This window comes from Oenanthe melanoleuca, chromosome 5, assembly GCF_029582105.1.
Source record: "Oenanthe melanoleuca isolate GR-GAL-2019-014 chromosome 5, OMel1.0, whole genome shotgun sequence".
In the NCBI taxonomy this organism is placed as follows: Eukaryota; Metazoa; Chordata; class Aves; order Passeriformes; family Muscicapidae; genus Oenanthe; species Oenanthe melanoleuca.
Genome location: NC_079339.1, coordinates 58,894,871 through 58,914,082, shown reverse-complemented (window position 1 = coordinate 58,914,082; position 19,212 = coordinate 58,894,871). Strand labels below are relative to the sequence as shown.

Genomic DNA, 19,212 nt, shown 5'->3' with positions numbered 1-19,212 from the left:
AAATCCAACTGGGACAAACAGGTGAGAGAATAGAGGCTGGCAAGAAGCAGGATCACCACCTCCCTCGTATTCCATTTTCCATAAGGGCTCCACACCAGCCCCTCCACACACAGTGTATCTGAGCCCCAGTAGGATCCCATCCCCTTTCCCAAAAGCCCTTTTTTTCTCCCCAAAAAGCAGCTGTTTCACATGGTGGCTCTGGGGACAGGCAGCCCCTCCCTGCTGCCCTGGTTAGCAGTGGTTTCCTCCCCACAGCTGCAGAGCAGCAGCAGCAGTTGGGTTTTACATCCCCCTCGCCGGGTGGTGACAGGACCCAGCTCCCTCCCACGAGGTCCCTGTCACTAGGGACAGTCACAACCTGAGCAATGCAGGCCCAAAGCTGAGGGCACAGCAGAGCAGCAGGGAAGAAAAAGCACAACTTCCTCCCTTTTTCTTCTGAAGAAGGGATCCGAGCCCTGTGCAAAAGGAAGTGCTGATAGATACATGTCCTGTAGATAAAAGTTATTCCATCAGCTCCAAACCCTTGGGAAAAGCTGCTCTGCTCCCATCTGCATCACCCCACCACCAAGCCAGAATGTCCCAGTGTGACACCATCCCTTTGTGCTTTGGGACATCATCCCCACCACTGCTGGGACTTGGGGATCTTTTCCTCATTTTTCTGGAATAAGAGCTTCCACCCAGGAAGCCAGGTTGGTGCAAACATTCCAGTAAATCCTTTTCTGCAGGCCACTGGGTAATTAAGGAGCTCTTTTCATAACAAGGTAACAAATAACACGTGTGGTTTGACAAATTAGGTTCTCGCCTTCGCTAATCGCACTCGGCAAGCCAGGACAGTGTTTTAGGATGTGGGAAGTTTGTGAGGAATTCTCTTCCTGGGGATAAAGGGAGGCATGAAAAAAGCTCCTGGGAGGCTGTAAATGAAGTTCTTCCCAACCCACCAGATTTTTAGAGAAAACTCAGCCACAGTAACACGTGCCTGTCACAGACCCAACTTCCACAGCTGCAAAGTGAGAATTCCTGCAAATTCCTCCTCTAAGCCACCACTCTCCAAGAGGCAGAAACACCGACAGCCACAAGAATAACCTGAAGGTGTCAAACTTGAACACTGTGGATCTTTACACCAGAAAAGCACGGGTGAAAACAGAAGGCAGAATGACTTTGCACAGGTGTGTTTTATCTGTGCAGCAACCACCACCAAGACAGCTCCAGCTCCTGGAATGAACCTCCCAGGAGGAAATGAGCCTCCCAGGTGCTCTGGGAATGACACAAGAACCAGAGGATGAATGAACCCACCACCAGCTGAAACCCATCTCCCAAAGTGCCAAAGTTTTATTGAGTGGAGCCGCTCCCAGTTTTCCCTCTCGGCGGTTCCAGCGCGGCGCCCTCGGCTCGGCCGCGCCGCCCCCAGCGCTGCCCCGGGGCCGCCCCCGCTCCATCCCCGCTCCGCCCCCGCCTCCCCGCGCCGCGCACACGGCCAGCCCACAGCGGTGCTGCTGTCAGACACCTCGGCTGCCAGCGAGAAGCTGCTCGGTGCAGATGAGTCACAACCACACCGCAGACAGTCCCTCTGTGGTGTTATCCCATCCCCTCTTCTCCAGAGCTCTGCCAGGGGACAGATCTTGTGCTCAAAGATCTCACGATGGGCAATTCTGTCGAGAGATTGTCACAAAGATGACAGATTTTTTTTCGCTGAGCCTGCACGTTGTGTCACCACAATATGCAAAATATTTCTTCACGCTTCATCAGTTAACCCCAAAATGATCAAAGCAATCCTGGCAGCTGCTGAGCATCACATCTAGAGCCTGGTTTTGGGGACAGGGTGGCACAGCACAGCCCACAGTGCCAAAAGCAGCACTGGGCATCTTATTTTTATTACTTTGGTGGCTCCAAACTCCAGTTTGGAGATCCCACCCCACCAGCACATGGAAGCAGGAGAAGTGTGAAGCTCAAAGGCAGTGCTGAAGAGGAAGGCTGGTACCTGGAGCACCAGGCTGGGGAACAAAGCAGCTCCTTTGTACAGCAGGGATTAGGGATTTTTAGGGCTCAGGGTCCCTAATTTCAGAGTCATGCTGGAGCTCCACCTCTGGAATGCTCACACTGGTCCAAGGGAACAGCAGCTCTGGGAATTCTGTGCTGGTGGCATGAACCATTGCAGTGGAAGGGGGAGCAATGAGATGAGCTTTAAGGTCCCTTCCCAGGAAGCCAAGGCACCCTGGGGCTCTGTGACCTACCGTGCACCTCCTGTGGATGCTGACGATGTGGATGTCTGCGCTCCGGTACTCCTCGTCGTGCCTGTCCAGGGGAATTCTCTCCAGCTCAAAGTCCTTCTGAAGCAGCTGTTCCACAAAGAACAGTTCCACAAAGGCTCCACAACCATTCCAGACATTTCCCCCTCAGTGCAGCACTTCACCCTCATTTGAACTGCTCCAGCACTAACTCAAAGCTACAGACACCTGCAATACTCCAGAAAAATCTGAGCTTGTGGTAAAACACTCCTGGAGGGATTTAAAAGATGTGTGGATGTGGCACTTGGGGTAGTGGTGATCTTGGCAGTGCTTGGGGGATGGCTGGACTTGATGGTCTCAGAGGCCTTTTCCAACCTAAATGATTCTGTCAATCCATGATGTTGTTTCAATCCCTGAAATGCTAAACCAAACCACAGCACCTGCCTGTCTGCCAACCTTCTCAATTGAAATGGAGAGGAGAGAAAAAAAAAAAACCAGACTAAAATCCCCCAGCATCAGCTCTGGGACATGCTCAGATTGCCTGGGCTGAACCTAGCAAGTAAGGAAATAAATCACAGAAAAAAAAAAAAAAAAAAGAAAGCAGCAGAAACCAGCCAGAAACAGCAGCACCTGTTGTGTTTATTGTGGGAGCAGCACCTCAGCAGAGCTCACAGCCCTCCTCACTGCCAGGGCCCCACAAAAGTGTGAGGCACTAATTATCAAACAGGTGCTTTGACTGACATGTACCAATCCCCTGGAATTCTCACCCTTTCCCTTTTTTTGCAATATTACAGTTATTATACATAATCCTGCACAAGAGCTGCTTCTCAACAGCCACCACAGGTGCAGTTAAATCTGCACTGACAATCACCCCCTCACAAGTGTTGTTTTTCCTCACCTGCACACAAGATACAGCTGCAATGTTCAATTAAAACACCTATTAATGGGCTCTCATTAGAAAAAAATAATTTTTTTCAGAAGCACCTCTAGCACTTAGGAAAGAGTTCTGAGTTCCTGAGCAAAACTTTGTATTTTCCCTCAGCTTTCAATGGAACAGCCTAAAAGAAAATATGCTTAAAAACCACTTACTTCAAAGTATTTTCTCTCAATTTCAGGGTTCTTCCCCATAGTCCTCTGTTCATAGCAGCACAGGACACAAGTGTCAGGGCCTGTCAGGTCCTTCAGGGTCTTCAGCAAGGGCTCCAAGGACTGCCCAGAAAAGGTTAAACATTTCCCACGTGGATTTCAAGTTCATTTCACTGGTTATGATACCCTCTAAAGTCTTCACCCAAGAGAGAACCTCCCAGAGAACCTTTGCTTTCCAGGGAGTTATTTTTAGTGCTTTAACTGGGACAAGAAAAACATGGAGGGAAAGCTGGGAAGCAGGGGAGAAAGGGGGACTCACAGGAGAAGAGTTTCTCTGACCAAGAACACTGAAGTGGGATCCAAGCCAGAAACATCCCACACTGCTGAGTGGGCACTTCCTCGAGGCACACAACAATGAGTATTCCTCAGTGTGTCTCAAAAGTGAGAGTTTTCTCAATTATTCCTGGAGGATGGCTCAGATCCAGACCACAATGGAGGGAAATGGGACCAACAGGCAGGGATTTGATGCCAGGGGCTGGTAAAGCCATTGGAAGGGCACTGGGACATGGGGTTTTTTCAGGTTATTTCCCTTTTCCTGAGCTTCCCTCAGCTCTCCCTGCACATCCCACAGAGCTCCAGCTGAGGACACAAGGCAGACTGCAACAACCACTCAGCTGTAGCAGGATTTCTCCTCTTGCCTTCCCAAGGAAAGCACAAGGAGAATTCAAACAGCATGGGGGAGGGAGGCACAATTCAATTTGGGGTTTTTAACATAAAAATAGTCTCTAGTTCTATGTCAAATGGCCTTACATCTATCAAAAATGCCTTTTCCAGTCTTGTTCTATGTATTCATATAAACCACAGGGACCATAACATGAGCACAGTATTTATCTGAACACTTCTCATACTAAACACACTAATCCCACCCCCTTCCCCAATAAACCTTTCTGTAGGGGTTTAGCAAGGTCCTCATTTACCTCCTCGTAGTAAATGCAATCAGCCATGAGTATATAATCAGGGGGAGGCTGAAATTCTGTTACATCTTCACCCCTAAAAAAGAACAAACAAGAACAAAAACAACAAAAAGTGAAAACAAGTTTTAGTAATAACACATACCAAAGGACTGAGCACAAAGTTAACTTCTGTGTTCTCACATTAAGTTTGCCTCTCACAGCAGTGTTTTGAAGTTGTTTAACAATTTAACAAAGCCAGTGAAGAATCACAGAATCCCAGAATGGGCTGGAAAGGACCTTAAAGATTATCCTGTTCCCTTCCTGCCACGGCAGGGACACCTTCCACTGTTCCAAGTCCTGTTCAGCCTGGCCTTGGGCACTGCCAGGGATCCAGGGGCAGCCACAGCTCCTCTGGGAATTCCATCCCAGCCCCTCCCAGCCAGCAATTCCCACTTCCCAACATCCAAACCGAGTCTTTTTCAACCCGAACCCAGAATCCCCGTTAAAGCTGAACAGAGACATTAAATAAAGGCTCATACAAACCATTTCAGTACCTTGGCTCGGACGGACCCTGTGACCAGGTGCTTGTTATTCTCGATATTAACCAACAACAGCTCCTGCAGCTCCTCCAGGTCTGTGACCGTCACGTTCGCCCTGAACACACAGGGAACAGTTAGGGAATAACGCGCTGGCAGGGGACACTGAGCACAGCATAAAAAACAAGGTTTAAAGGAATCAAAAGGGTCTGAGGGAGAAGAACAGAGCCGGGAAAGGGCTCCCGCTCACCCTAGCGTGGCTGCCATGATGCCGACGGCGCCGGTGCCCGCGCCCAGCTCCAGGACGTGGCGGCGGGCGAAGGGGAAAGCGCCGGTCTCCAGGAACTTGGCGAGCACCAGAGCAGCGTCCCACACCACGCAGCCCACGCCGCCGGCCGCCCTCTGCTCCAGGCGCAGCGCCGGCCCTGCCCGCCGCTCCAGCTCCCTCACGAAACCCGCCATGGCCGCGGCTCTGAGGCGGCGCGGCCCCGCCCGCCGGGAAATGGCGGGAGCGCCGTGAGGGGACGGGCTGTGATTCACCGGCATGGAGGCTTTTCCAGCCGGAATTATTCCAGGATTCTTCCAGCCCTGTCCAGCCGGAATGATTCCAGGATTCTGCCAGCCGTGTCCAGCCGGAATGATTCCAGGATTCCCCAGCCGAAATTAGTCCAGGATTCGCCAGCCATGTCCGTGAGGAGCGCGGAGCCCTCAGGACCCTCCCTCATCCCTCCTGAAAGTTTTCTTACAAACCGCCCTCACACATCTTATAAAAGGTCTTAACAAACCTACAAAACTTATTAAACTTAGAAAAGGTGTTAACAAACCTACAAAAAAGACCTTAATAAACTTGCAAAAGGTCTTAAAAAAACCTACAAAAAACCTCTTAATAACCTTACAAAAGGTCTTAACGAACCAACAGAAAAAGGTATAACTAAACTTACACAAAAGTTTTAATAAGCCTAGAAAGTCTTAGTAAGTCTGCGAAAAAGGTCTTAATAAACGTGCAAAAAGGCTTTAATAAACTTTAAAAAGGTCTTAATAATTATGTGCGAAAATGACTTCATAAACCGGCGAAAAAGGTCTCCGTGTGAAAAAGGTTTTAACAAACGTATAGAAAAATGTAAAAGAAAGCCTTAGCAAACCTACAAAAAGGTTTTAATAAACTCACACAAAAGGTTTTAATCAAGCAACTGAGTTGATTCTGTGCTGACATCTTGAATTGCAAAAGTTTTAGATTTTCCCCCTCTTGGATATGGGGAGGAAAGTTTTTCTTACTTTATTTCTTTAAGACCAGTGTGAAGCCTCTTGTCAGCAGATTCCCCCTTGAGGTGAGACTCATCTTCCTTGGAAAGTTTTCTGAGGGAACTGCCTTTTCCCACACATGCCAACTTCAAACCCAAAATTCGCATTTTTGCCCCTCCAGCAGTTTTTTTTTTTTTTTTTTTTTTTTTTGTTTTGTTGTTTTTTTACCTACCCCTCTAATTATGAAGTAACTGAAATGTTATTTATTGCTCTCTTGAACCACGCTGGTGGGAGTCTCACTGCCTTTGACCACTTTCCATGGCCATGTTGTATTTTACTGTGGAAAATTCAAAATGGTTCTGGCATAAGCTCTTATACAGAAAGGCATAAAGCTGACATCTGTATATTCTAAAATGTGAGAGAGAATTTTTTCCTCTTCAACAACACATGAAAGTCTGAAAAAATATTATTCCTTGTTTAGCAATAACTGCTGGTGGGGACTTCAAAAGAATCAGTGCAAAGAATCTGCAAAAAAAGGCACTTTTTCAAGTCATCCTCCATTTCCTACTTGCACTCCCAGTTTGTTCATATCAAATTTGGGATTTCTTGAACCTTATTTTAGCAAAATGAAGCAGCTCTCCTGTAAAAAGTGTGGCTTGTCCCTTGTGTGAATGGATTCCAACCCTCTCTTCTTCCTCACAGAAGGAATACGGAGGGGACAGGCAGTAGACAGATGTTCAAGAGACAGATGGAAAAATACATCATCCCAGGAGAAAATTGTGGGGTTCTTCCAACTCTAATTCTAATTCTAACTCTAATTAATCTCTAATTAACATCCTTCCTCAGCCATATCCCCTTTCCAAAAAGGAGAATTTTCCAATTGGAATGCCCAAGACAATGGCAGCAGCTTAGGCAGATGATGAGAAGCTGGAGAGGGATTTGGAAGTCAGGGAAAGCCAAAATAAGACCAGCAGCATGGAAAATTGGGGCATTTTGTATTGTCAAAAATGCAATTCCCAACCTTGTCCTTGCAAGGAACACGCACTGCTCAAGCTCTTAAAAATTAAGACTGGGGTGATTTATTAATCTTGTTAAGAACTCTGATACAAAGCACAGTAAAAGGCCACAAACCAGTAAATAAAATGTGGCTTGTGAAGGCCACTTTATAAATGCTGCTACAGAACTACCAGTAAAACAGACTCACTCTCACACCAGTTCAAACACGGCGGTTCGACTGGCAAAGAAAACTTCCATTCACTTATCAGTTTAAAAAGTTTAATAAAGCTTTAAGTGTTTGCTGGTTTAAATGCTACCAATTTCCAAAGTGGATTCACGAGTTAAGTGTAGATCTAAAGGAAGTTATTAGGTCTGGAAGGCAAGACTGATCCCAGCCAGAGGAAACGCTGCTGGCTGGATCCAATCCCAGGAGTAGCAGACTGTGTTATAGGCCTCAAAGTCAACTTCAATTTATACATGTCATTAGCATATCTGTAAATATACAATATAAACAATTGTACAGGAGCATAGCTTTGTTCTCCACAACAGCAAACAAACTCTTTAGCTTAAGACACCTTCGCCTATCGAAACAAAAAAGGCACAACTGAGCAGGATGCACGTGAAGTACTCGGGAGCCTCCCCGATACCCCACACGGGTACTCCTCCTTCATCCTTTCTCCAAAGAACCAACACCAACCCAGTATTTTGGTATTCAGATTTCAACCTATTTTTTTTTCTTTGTCTTCAGCAGCAAATCAATGGCAATTAAGACATGGCATAAGAATATTCCAGAACAGGAGCTGTCACCCAGGAACCTCCAGCCTTACACCAAGGCTTGTGGCCAGGAGGTTTCAAGTCTGTGATGCTCTGTATCCTCGTGGTGTGTGATCATCCCATTGTTGGGTTTCCTTAATTAAAAAAAAGGCCACTAGTGCTCAAATTTAAAAAGAATTCCATAGACGCACCTTTTTTTTTTTTTTTTTTTGGCTCAGTGCAATTAAATGATGTCAGTTTAAATTCACTTAGTGTAGTTTACAGTGCAAAAGGTCTATTGTGTGTCCTGGCAGAACGGTCAGCACTGAGGATGTGAACCAAGGCAATGCTGCTGCTCACCTGAGGGTAATGCTGTCCAACCACACAGGTTGGAATGTGTGTAGTCTAAATTTTTTCCAATTTAAACTTTTTTTTTTTTATGATCAGCAGCACTTTAAGAGCATAATTTGTGAAAATACTAAAATACACTGCCTTTTTTTTGTTTTCCTTTGAATAAATAAAAAAAAAAAAAAAAGAGGAACTTTACAAACAGTATTCCAGTGTCAATGACTACTACGGCTAAGGTCATTGAGGAGTTTCTGCATTTTCTAGCAAAGACAGTCTGTGCAAAGGCGGGTGGGAGAGCTCCCTTTTGTAAGTCTTTGGTGGCAGTTTTGGTAGCTGAGGGCTGGAGTTGTGCCGGGGCGGCACGGGCGGCACGGGCGGCTGCGCCAGGTTGTTGTGGCTGGCGCTGAGCACGCAGCAGCGGCGCAGCACCCGCGGCGAGGGGGTGCTGGGAGGGGTGGCCGGAGAGCTGGGGCCGGAGCCCGAGTCCCGCAGCCACTCGGGCTCCCGGGGAAAGCGGCCCAGCGGCGGCGGCTGCAGGCTCAGCGGGCAGTTGATGAAGTGCTCGGGCGGCCGCAGCGGCACCGGGGGCGGCGTGTCGGGGACGGGGTCCCGGGGGGGCGGAGGAGGAGGGCTGTGCAGGGGCTGCTCCAGGGGCGTGGTGTAAGCAGGAACGCGGGGTTGGAGCTTCGGAGGCGGCGGCAGCCGAGGGGGGATCGCTGGAGGATCGTCGTCCGACTTGGAATTCGCCTGCGGTGTCACGGAGGAAAAGGAGGTGTGAGAAACCGAGAGCACAGAATCCCAGAGTGGTTTGGGTTGGAAGTGAACTTCAGTCCCATCCCACTCCTCTCTCTGCCATGGCAGGGACACCTTCCACTATCCCAGCTTGCTCCAAGCCCTGTCCAGCCTGGCCTTGAGCACTTCCAGGGGCAGCCACAGCTTCTCCTGGCCATGCTGTGCCAGGGTTCCCACCCTTACAGCCAAGAATTCCCAGTTCCCAACATCCCATCTAAACCTACTCTCCTTCAGTTCAAAGCCATTTCCCTTGTCCAGAGGTCTGGATAAAGAGCAATCCTCAGACAGATGAATTCTCCTGACCTCTGCTAGTAGTGCTGTCAGAAACATGGCAGCTGGACCCTTGATGGGAATATAACCACTATGCTCCTGAAATTCCTAGCAAAATTGGACACTGGGAACCCAAAACTTAAAAAGGGAAACTGGAGCTCTGCATCTCAAAGTCTTTTAGACTGACAGAGCCCTGGTTTAGATCAGTGGTTGAACTTGACGATCTTAAAGGTCTTTTCCAAGCTAAATGATTCTAGATGTTCCCCAATTTATCACCAAAGTTATTTAATCCAGGACAGCAATACCTTAGCATTGGAAGCATCCTGATCCATCTTTTTTCGTGGAGGAAGTGGAGGAGGGTTCTGAGGCTCATCACTCAGTTTAGGGAAGCTCCCCCAGGAGCTGAAGAAAGTCTCTGGAGAGGGAAGAGCAGATCTTTTACTCCTTGTGCAATATCTGAGGAACATACTCTGGAATATCAAGCCAATCTCAAAGCAACTCAAATAAGATCTTTGTGCTCCACAGCAACATGAACCAGTAACTTTAGCAGCATGAAATCCTTTAATTCATTGCTTTAATCAGATCAAGCCTCACAAAGTGTTCTCCTATGTCCAGTATCAAAGAAAGGCATCAACAGTCAGCAGGCAATGCTGAGGGACAGGAAAATAAATCCAGGGAACTCCAAGTGAGTTTTTACAGAGGGAGAAAAAAAATCCTCAAATTAAGAAACAACACAACCCCTGACTTGTATTGGTGGTTTCTGTCACACCTTTGCTTTTCCTCTTAGGAGTGCACTGAGCTCTGTGGAAATTAAATTAATCATATTTAATAAAATGTATGTGGAATAAATAAAAAGCACAGCTGAAAACAAAGGTGAATGCAGGATATTCCTCACAAGTGTGGTACAAAAAGTGTCTCTGCCTTCCCAGCAACAGAGCAGTTACTTTCACTAAGTGGAATTAGGAAATTATCAAGTTGCTTTATTTGTAGCTTTAGTCAAACAGAACAATCATCAAGGACATTCCAAATAAAAGGAAAATCATGTGAGAGCCTGGAGATAAAAACTCAACCCAAACTAAACCAGCAGTTTAAGTCTGAGGCTTTATATTCTTTACTGGACATGTGATCTAAAAGGAAACCTTCTGAATGCAGCCCACATTCTCATCCCAGATTTCAGATTTTTATTCCCACTGAGCTCTCCTGAACCCAGGGAAGGCAGAGTTAAATACTTAACAGAGTTCCAACACTCACTTGACTGAGGCAAGTTCACGGGAGCGAAGATGCTGTTGTTACCTGGGAAATAAAAAAATCCATTCAACAATTTCCAGACAGAACCACTGCACTGCAGCACATCACAAATGCTCAAATAACCCGAGATCAGAAAAACCCCCAAGTTTATCTACTGCAAACATGAATGGAAATTTCCCGTGTAAAACATTCCCGAACTGGAGAATTTAAGCCACGCTGGGAACTGATTTAATTACTTCAAATTCTGCAATTTCTGGGTGCACACCCCCATAGATTTGGGAAGCCTGAGGGACAGCAGTAACGATGGCTGAGCCATGTGTGTACCATAGGAGCTGTTGAGGTCGATGTCCAGGAAGACGCTGAAGTCGGAGGACGCCGACACGGGCGGCGTGGAGGGCGTGTTGGGCGAGGTGGGGGCCGAGGCTGTGCTCTCCTGCTCCGACTCGGTGATCCTGCTGAAGCTGATCTTGCTGGGCTCCTTCTCCAGGGGCAGGGGGTGGCCCCTCAGAGTGCCAGAGGTGGAGCCGTGCCTGCCCGTGTTGGGCCTGATCCCCGGGGATTTCAGGGGATACGTTGTTTTCCTGGGCTGGAGACAGGGGAGCTGTCAGCTGCAAAGTTCCCAACAGTGCAATGTTCCCAACATTGCAACATTCCAAACACTGCAGAATTCCCAACACTGCAGCATTCCCAACACTGCAGCATTCCCAACACTGCAGCATTCCCAACACTGCAGCATTCCCAACTGCAATGTTCCACACTGCAGCATTCCCAACACTGCAGCATTCCCAACACTGCAACATTCCCAACACTGCAACATTCCCAACACTGCAACATTCCCAACTACAATGTTCCACACTGCAGCATTCCCAACACTGCAACATTCCCAACTGCAATGTTCCACACTGCAGCATTCCCAACACTGCAGCATTCCCAACTGCAACATTCCCAATATTCCTGCCATTCCCCTCTGCAGCATTCCCAACACTGCTGCCATTCCACACTGCAGTATTCCCAAACATTGCAACATTTCACACTGCAGAATTCCCAAGAACTCCTGCCATTCCATACTGCAATATCCCCCACTGCAGCATTCCCAACACTCCTGCCATTCCCACTGCTGCCATTCTACACTGCAGCATTCCCAAGAACTTCCTGCCATTCCACACTGCAGCATTCCCAAGGCTCTGTGAGGTATTTTTAAAATATTTGTCAAAGAACTTTGTAAAGAATTTCAAAGAGCTGTCCCAGGGGTACAGCTGATGAGAGGTGCAGTGTTATTTACACAGCAGGACTTTGCTGGGAAGTTGTGGATGCAGCTGAAGAAATCTTTTTTTCCCCACAAGTATGAGGAATGAAGAGTCCAGGTTCTGCTGCCAACCAGGACAAAACACTGGGAAAAACAAGTCACAGCCTTGGGAAATTGAAATTTCCTTCAGGTGCCCTTCAGAGCTACACCACAGAAACAGCAAAACCACAGAGGGTCACCTCCACACACCCAGGATCAACACCTGGAAATGTGCTGTCCATGTCCAGTTTATCCAGGACAAAATTCCTGCACTCAGGTCACTGTGTGGACAAACCCAGCCTGGTTAGGCTTGGGTGTAATCCAGCACAGATCAAAGCTGAGCCGTGTAAAGTCAATTTTGTCCCCCTATTTCAGTGGTGTCCAGCACATTACAGCACCCACAACTGGATTTTCCTGAAATTCCAGTAAGATTCTCTCTTTGGAAATCATGAGCTGTGATGAATTCCTGCCCCGCTGACTGGACTCCTATTTTTAGAAAAGATTTTAATAAAATTTCTGCAAGAAGCATTTTTGCAACAGCAATTTCTGGCATTTTCTTGCCACATTTGTAACATCATCTTACTCTAACAAGAGATGGCAAAAATGATTTATAGCTCTCCCAAAAAAATTAGACATGGCTCCAGTTCCTCAGGCAATTACAAGATATATATAAAACAAGTCCTCTAAATTCTGATTTTCCTGCTTAAAAAAAACCTCTAAGCTCCAGGAGCTGGGATTTTTTAAATCCAAAATTGCTACTCCTTTAACTGCATTTTCTTCAGCAAAAAGGGCTGCACCTAGTAAAGTCTGAAGTTTTTCCAGTAATATCACATATTTAGACAAAAGAAAAATACAAATTATCTTAATAAAACCTAAATATATTATGCATAAAAGTAATATTTTAATTAGTATTAAGACTTCTTGATATTGTGAAATGAAAATTATTATTCCATATTTTATCATATGGCAATGCAAATTTAACAGCAATATTTCAGATTCTGGGGCAAAAAAAGTGAGTTTTAAAAAAGGACAAAGGTTATATATTTTAGTAGTGACAAACATCTGGAGTAAAAGTATTTTTAAATCAAGTTTAGTTGGAAAATCAACTCATGATAAGGAATTCTGAAGAAAATTTATCTGGCTTATTGAGGTAACCATATATTATTTTCATCATGGTCAGTGAATTTGAGTATTTAATTTTAATTAAATAATCCAGGAATTGGGCTCCATGATCCCTGTGCTTCCCTTTCAACTCAGGTTATTATTCTCAGATTCTGTGAAATTTCAGGAAAGAACTCACAAATCGAGGTGGCTGCTTGCAGTTCCGAGGTTCAATCTCTAAGGATTTGTTGAACAGATAATCTGTAAACTCTTTTTCTGGTATCTTCCCCATGGGATTGAGATTTTCAAAGAATTTCTGAATGAAACAAGTATCAATAATTTAAATAAAAAATAAGCATACAGAGAAAATTTTAATAAAATATTTATAATTCAGTGATATAAAATCTATTTTTTCACCACTTTTGGCCTCTCTTTTGTGAGAGTCTTTGCTGGCTACCAGCCACTGCTTCCCCCTCTTTTGATAAACATTATTCATGTAAAATCAGAAGATTATTTGGCATTTCCCCCTTTCCAGTCCCCAAAGAGATGCTGAATGCTCACCCTGATTTCTGGCTCAATCCTTAAGCAGTAGGGCTGGTTTTGATACTGCTGAATTTCTCCTGTAATTTCAGCCACTTTTCTCCTCTTACTGAAGTTAATTAATTCTTTCCCTTGTCTTTTAAGGAAGTCAGGATTCCCTTCTTCTGTCTTCAAGATATTTGTTAGGTATATTCCTGATAAAAAAAAAAAGTATTTTTTAACCATACATCTGCAGCAAACTCAACTTCAGAGTGACACCACATAAAAAATCTGATGTCACTTACCAAAAAAAGGCACACAGGGAGGGTTGATTGACTTGAGCTTAGCTAAATACTTCTTAAAATGATCTTGGCTTAATTCTACTGCTTCATCCAAAACTCTTTTTTTCCTTTCCTGGAGTGCCTGAGTTGTCAAAAAAAAAAAAAAAAAAAAAAAGGGATGGAAATCTTCTCAACAGCATAGTTAGCAAATACAAGGCAATTCCCTGGCTCTCTGAGCAAAATTTGGGAATTGAAATGAAGGTTTCAAAGAACCTCTTGTGTCAATGGTTTGCTCTGGTTTTGCACCCAACAATTCAGTCATGTGGATCCTGAGATGACTGAAACCAGCATATTATTTTAAAGTTATAAAATTTGGTGTCTTTAATAAAAATTAAACATTTGATTTTAACTTCAAGGCCTTGTGCTGCCTTTCAGAGCCATACAAAACTCAAACCATTTTATTAATATTCTTTTTTTTTTCTGTTTTACTCCAGGGAGGCTTTGCTGCCAATAATGGATTTCTGTGTGTGTGACCCAGGTCTGCATTCTGATTTAATTCCCTTTTTCATGCCCTAAACTCACCTCAAATGTGTGATCCAGCCTGTACACTGAGACAGAGTTCACAGCACTGACAATCTCCAGAACACCATTGAAATTATTGAGGTCTTGGAAAACCTGCAGGATTTCTATGATCCTGCTCAGCACAGCCACTCGCTCCTCAAAGTTCTCTGTTTCCACAATGCACCTGATCAAAAATTGGGATTTGAGAAACACTGAGAAATAAAACCTGACACTTTGTGAGTTATCAAATCAATTTTTTTCATGAAAACCCGTCCAGCATGCAGATTTTGGCTCTCTCTCCAGAATCTCAAGTACAAATTTATGTAATCACATCTCACATATGTTCGAGTTGGAAAGTCAAGGGAGGATTTGGCAGAAACAAAGCAGCAAACCCTGAGCATATCCAGGGTAAAAGTGGTTCATGCCACTGCACTGCACTCACTTTTCAAACCACAGGGTGAGATTTGTAGTGTGACGAATCATTTTCAAGAGATTTGGGGAGTTAATTTCCTTATCTTCCTTGGTCCACACACTGCCAACGAGTTCAGAAGGCTGCACAGCCCTGGGAATGACAAAACAGGGAGCAAAACACTCAGTACAAGTAAAAACTGTAATTTCTGTCTTTGCATTAAAAGATTATTTCTCCCTGTAATCACAACTTGATATGTCACAAATCCAATCCCACCTAATCTACTACAAAACACAACTTTTTAACGAGTGCTCGAGTACAGAAAGAAATAAATTTTTATCTTAACTGAAGTTGGATAATTTTGAAGAAGCATTTTCAGATAAGAAAACTACAAAGGAGTGAGTTTAATTTTCTGAAAGGGCAACAAAACAACTTCAAAAGAGTTCAAAATGGAAAATAGGAAGGTGAAGCACTTGCAGCAATTGGTTGGTTTCAACCTCCTGTCACTGAAGCCAGAATGGGATTTTATAATTTGAATTTTTAAAGAATTTTTTATGATGTTTGTATCCTCAATTGTCCATTCTGTTGAATATTGACTTTTGCAGCTTTAAGACTGGTTCCAGGAGTGAAGGGAGGGAGAGAAAAAATTTGGTTTTCTCCCAAATCTGCCCTAAACCATGACAGAATCCTGAATTACCCTCCCTGCATTTCTCTTGTCACAAATCTCTCATGGAGCTAAAACCTCTTTTTTCCACTCCTTTGCCTATTTTAACACTGAGCCAAACAGCACTGAAACCCTCCCTATAAACTTTGCAATCCACGGGGTATTTTTGATCGATTGTGTGAACGAGGAGCATTTTTTTTTTGGGGGGGAGGGGGTGAAATAACCAAACAGAAAGGTGTGGGAGCTCAGCCTGCCTGTATGTTGGGAAGGATGAATCAGGAAAACCTTATAAATATGATTGCCTAGCAAAAGATTTTGAGAATATGGAAACCATCAGCAAGATAGAAATGAAAGCAGTTTTTGAGTGTGTGGCTGAGAGCAACAATGTGGATGCTTGAAGGCCTCTTTCCTTTGTTAAGATAATGTCAGTTGAGAGCAGCAGAGACCCTCTCCAGGCATGACAGGAAGGGTCCCAGATAAGGTTTAGAGATAAGAAAGCAGTAAAACGTGGTGATGTAGCAATTCTTATAGGTGGCATGCAAATGTTAGAGAATTTGTATCTTGTATTAGATTGGTTAGTGGAAATGAGAATATTCAACATAGAAGATTTATTGTGTTGTAAATGGGAAAATTGTTCTCTTACTTCTCTCTCTTATCTCTTAGAGCTCCTGCCCCCCCACTCTCTTTCTGCCCTGCTCTGAGCTGTGGCTGGCAGCTCCTGCAGGGCCCTTTCTCCCCACACCCTATGCAATAACTGCAAACACCAAGCCCAGAGCACACAGAGCTCCGTGGCCAGGAGCTGCCCCACCTGTAGAGGTCGGACTCGAGCAGGGTGAGCTGCCGCGCCACCTCGATGGGGTGCAGCGTCATCAGCTCCAGCGCCTCGCCGTGCCCCACGCGCCACAGGTGCCACTCCAGCGGCGGCGGGGGGCTCTCGAACGTGATGTTGTGGCTCACGCCGTCTGCCTGGGCTTTCTTCCTCTTGATGATTTTAGCAATAGACTCCACCCACTTCTTCATGGATTTTCCTGTAGAAGAGAAATCGCTAAAATCAAACAAACCCCACACACTGATTTTTTATACTGTTTAAACTGGCAGAGGGGAGAGTTAAACTACAAGTCAAAGAGAGGGGGAAAGTGCATTAATCTTGTTACAAGTGTTGGTTTTTAATAAATTCATTCTTTTATAAATGTCAATGTTATAGAGCAATCTCTGGGGAGAGTTTGCTCTATATAAATGTATTTGGGAACTGGAGCTCAGGCTGGAAGGACTTAGGATGAGGGATGGAGTAACAGGACAGAGGGAAATGCATTAAAACTGTCAGAGGGCAGAGATGGATGGGTTATTGGGAACTGGGAATTGCTGGCTGGGAGAGTGGGGATCCCAGAGCAGCTGTGGATCCTTGGAAGTGTCCAAAGTCAGGGCTTGGAGCAGCCTGGGACAGTGGAAGGTGTCCCTGCTAAGGCAGGAGTGGGACTGGATGGACTTTAAGCTCCATTCAACCCAAACCACTCTGGGAATCCATGATTTTAAAGGACTTTTGGTAATTTAGTGAAACCAACTCCCCCAAAAATTTGAATGTACACTCAGAATCTTGCATTTCTGCATGTAAATTAATCAGGTTGGTATTTTTCTATTTTTTTCTTATGGGTTTTTGCACCTATATCAGCTGACAAATAAACACATGTGAAACCAGTTCTATTTAACCACATCCTCTGACAGTTTTGGTGTGGAAAAAAATGAGACTGTGTCCAGGACCTTTTAATCGTCTCAGAATTATGCTGCCTAATGGAAGGCCTGGCACCCTAAAAATTAAAACCTGGAATTGCCAGGATAAGGATTAAACATGCCAACAACTGTTGCCCTCCACAGAGGCTGCCAAAAAAATCTGGTTTATAAAGAAGAGATGGGCCCAATACCCTCTTCTAAAAGGATAATGATTTTCAGTTGGAACTTTATAAAAATGAGAAAAATCAGATGGAAAAAACTCAGCAAGCAAAAGGGAAGGAATTCTCTATGGAAAAGGGGAAGGTGACTGAATTACAGAGTCAGGCAAGGATGACCATACTGTCCAGAAGGAAATACATTTAAAGCATTATTATCCTGATGCTTGAGATCATTTTTAGGAGCTGTTTAGGCTCCAGGCCAAAGCTGCCTCATGTAAAGGAGAGCCTCATAAACAGCTCAATTAAAGGCATTAAAATTACTCATGTGTGCAAAGGTATTCTCAGGCCTAAAACCCATCAGGATCAGACTGGGAAGTTGTTCAAAACGTGGGAAGGGAACAGGACCCCCCTTACTGCACCTCTGACACTGGAAATGAAGGTCTCCAGCCTCTCCAGCAGCTCCAGATCCCTCTCAAAATCATAAAAATGGTGCTCGACCCAGTGCCGGAAAACATTCAGTATTCTGAGGAAAGAAGAAAAAAATATTAAGTTTCTTTTTAAGGACTTCCATGGATTATCCCATATCAATGAATCACATATCCAATGAACCAAAATCCTACAAAACTCAAGTTACAGCTTCATGTAGTTGGTGACTCTCAAAATACACAAGGACAAAGGAGCAGAGCAAAGACTGAGCTTGGCAGGTGTTTAAAACCTAATTTATTATATTTATTGGTTTTAAAGAATGCATAAATATGGCTTGGTGCTATTTTAAAATCTAATATAAAAAATGACAGTGTTGAGATGGTTTCAGAAGAGGAAGAAACTTGACAAAATCAGATAAAACTGGTATTTCTAATTTTCCTTGTAATTTCCTTTTTTTCTTGGTGTGTTTTTTTTTAATGAGAAAGCTAATTAGGATCTCCCACTTGTTAAGAAGAAAATTTGTCACTCTCTCTCCTACACACAAATTTCAGCTTCAAAGTTGTTGTTTCTGCCTTACTTATACAATTTTTAATGACCCAAAAGGCCTGATTAGATCCAGTACATCCTTTAAGGATAACACTAAATTTCCTCTTGATTTTTCTCTACTCTTTCTTAGACAAATCATTAATAAATCAGTTTCTAAAAGTGAACTCCAACTGCTTTTCAGCCTTCAGCACTCAGGATAAATCAGAATAAAAAACTGGTTTGTCTCTTCCTCAGGTAAACAAGCTGAGCTCACATCTTCAACACTTTGATGTATCCAGGTGCAATTTATCACATGAGGAAAAATCAGCCCTGCCTTGAGGACAAATGAAGGACATCCTCATGGACACATGGAAAATTAAAATTTAACTCTCCTCTTCCCAGTGTGCAAGGTAAAAAATAAGGTTTATCCCATAAAAGAACTGCTGCCCAAACAGAACATTCAGGCTGGAAATCAGTGACACCTTCCAAGAGGCAAAGTTTTAATCCAGGTTCCCTGTAACAGGATTTTATCTAATCCATCTCTGCCCTTGAGATGCTGTGGTGAGAACACTGGGAAAGCCAGAGAGTGCCTGGATCTGCACTTCCAGCTGAGCCTCTCCTTCCCATCACCTCCCAGGCATTTATTTGTGCCCAAGCCTTTCCATGCCTGGCCACTGCATCCACAGCATTTTCCACAAGATGGAGAGTGGAGGGAAGCAGGGAAGGAAGGGATAAACACCTTCAATTCTCCACCTACTTCCCAAATTCCAGTCTCTGAAGCAGAAGTCGATGCTTGTAACAACACTGGAATGCACAAGGTGCTGAGTTTATCCACCCAACAGCTCCAACTCACTCATTTTCAGCTCTAAGACAGCATCAAGCTACTGGAAATACACAGTATGGATCAGAAAGAGCTCCCAGAAAACAGCAAAAGCAGGGAAATCATGAGCTGAGAGGCTGCTCTCCCAGGAACTGATAACTGTGGAGACTTCTGGTCCTGCTGAAGCCACAGGAGCTGATAAAGTGGGAACAGCAAGGGCCTGAGAAGCTGCCCAAGGCCAGCAGCACACAGGAGGATCAAGGTTACACTGAGATTGTGGGACTTG

The 19,212-nt window shown here is 44.6% G+C and overlaps 2 protein-coding genes across 2 annotated transcripts in view; both read right to left on the bottom strand.

The window, feature by feature from the left end:
* Nucleotides 1–1,117: 1,117 nt before the first annotated feature.
* VCPKMT (valosin containing protein lysine methyltransferase) lies at nt 1,118–5,300 on the bottom strand. Its single transcript, XM_056492182.1, has 6 exons — nt 5,051–5,300; nt 4,808–4,918; nt 4,289–4,361; nt 3,315–3,434; nt 2,232–2,336; nt 1,118–1,649 (listed from the first exon to the last, which is right to left on the bottom strand). The coding sequence occupies exons 1-6, from the start codon at nt 5,260–5,262 to the stop codon at nt 1,635–1,637; spliced, it is 636 nt and encodes a 211-aa protein (XP_056348157.1). The 5' UTR covers nt 5,263–5,300; the 3' UTR covers nt 1,118–1,634.
* Nucleotides 5,301–7,098: 1,798 nt separating this feature from the next.
* SOS2 (SOS Ras/Rho guanine nucleotide exchange factor 2) overlaps nt 7,099–19,212 on the bottom strand; it is a 44,890-nt gene continuing 32,776 nt past the window's right edge. The window contains exons 13-23 of the mRNA XM_056492181.1: nt 17,575–17,678; nt 16,078–16,297; nt 14,639–14,758; nt 14,218–14,380; nt 13,660–13,777; nt 13,397–13,569; nt 13,035–13,151; nt 10,774–11,035; nt 10,453–10,494; nt 9,507–9,616; nt 7,099–8,886 (exon numbers count right to left, since the gene is read on the bottom strand). Of these exons, the coding sequence (XP_056348156.1) occupies nt 8,377–8,886; nt 9,507–9,616; nt 10,453–10,494; nt 10,774–11,035; nt 13,035–13,151; nt 13,397–13,569; nt 13,660–13,777; nt 14,218–14,380; nt 14,639–14,758; nt 16,078–16,297; nt 17,575–17,678 (1,939 nt within the window). The 3' untranslated portion in view covers nt 7,099–8,376. The remainder of the gene's footprint in view (nt 8,887–9,506; nt 9,617–10,452; nt 10,495–10,773; nt 11,036–13,034; nt 13,152–13,396; nt 13,570–13,659; nt 13,778–14,217; nt 14,381–14,638; nt 14,759–16,077; nt 16,298–17,574; nt 17,679–19,212) is intronic.

Excerpts from the sequence above, each read along its gene's own strand:
- VCPKMT (XM_056492182.1), bottom strand. The coding sequence starts at position 5,262 with ATGGCGGGTTTCGTGAGGGAGCTGGAGCGGCGGGCAGGGCCGGCGCTG. Across the intron at positions 4,919-5,050 it reads ATCATGGCAGCCACGCTAGG|GGCGAACGTGACGGTCACAG; the intron begins GTGAGCGGGAGC and ends CTGTGTGTTCAG. Across the intron at positions 2,337-3,314 it reads TTGAGAGAAAATACTTTGAA|CTGCTTCAGAAGGACTTTGA; the intron begins GTAAGTGGTTTT and ends TTTGTGGAACAG.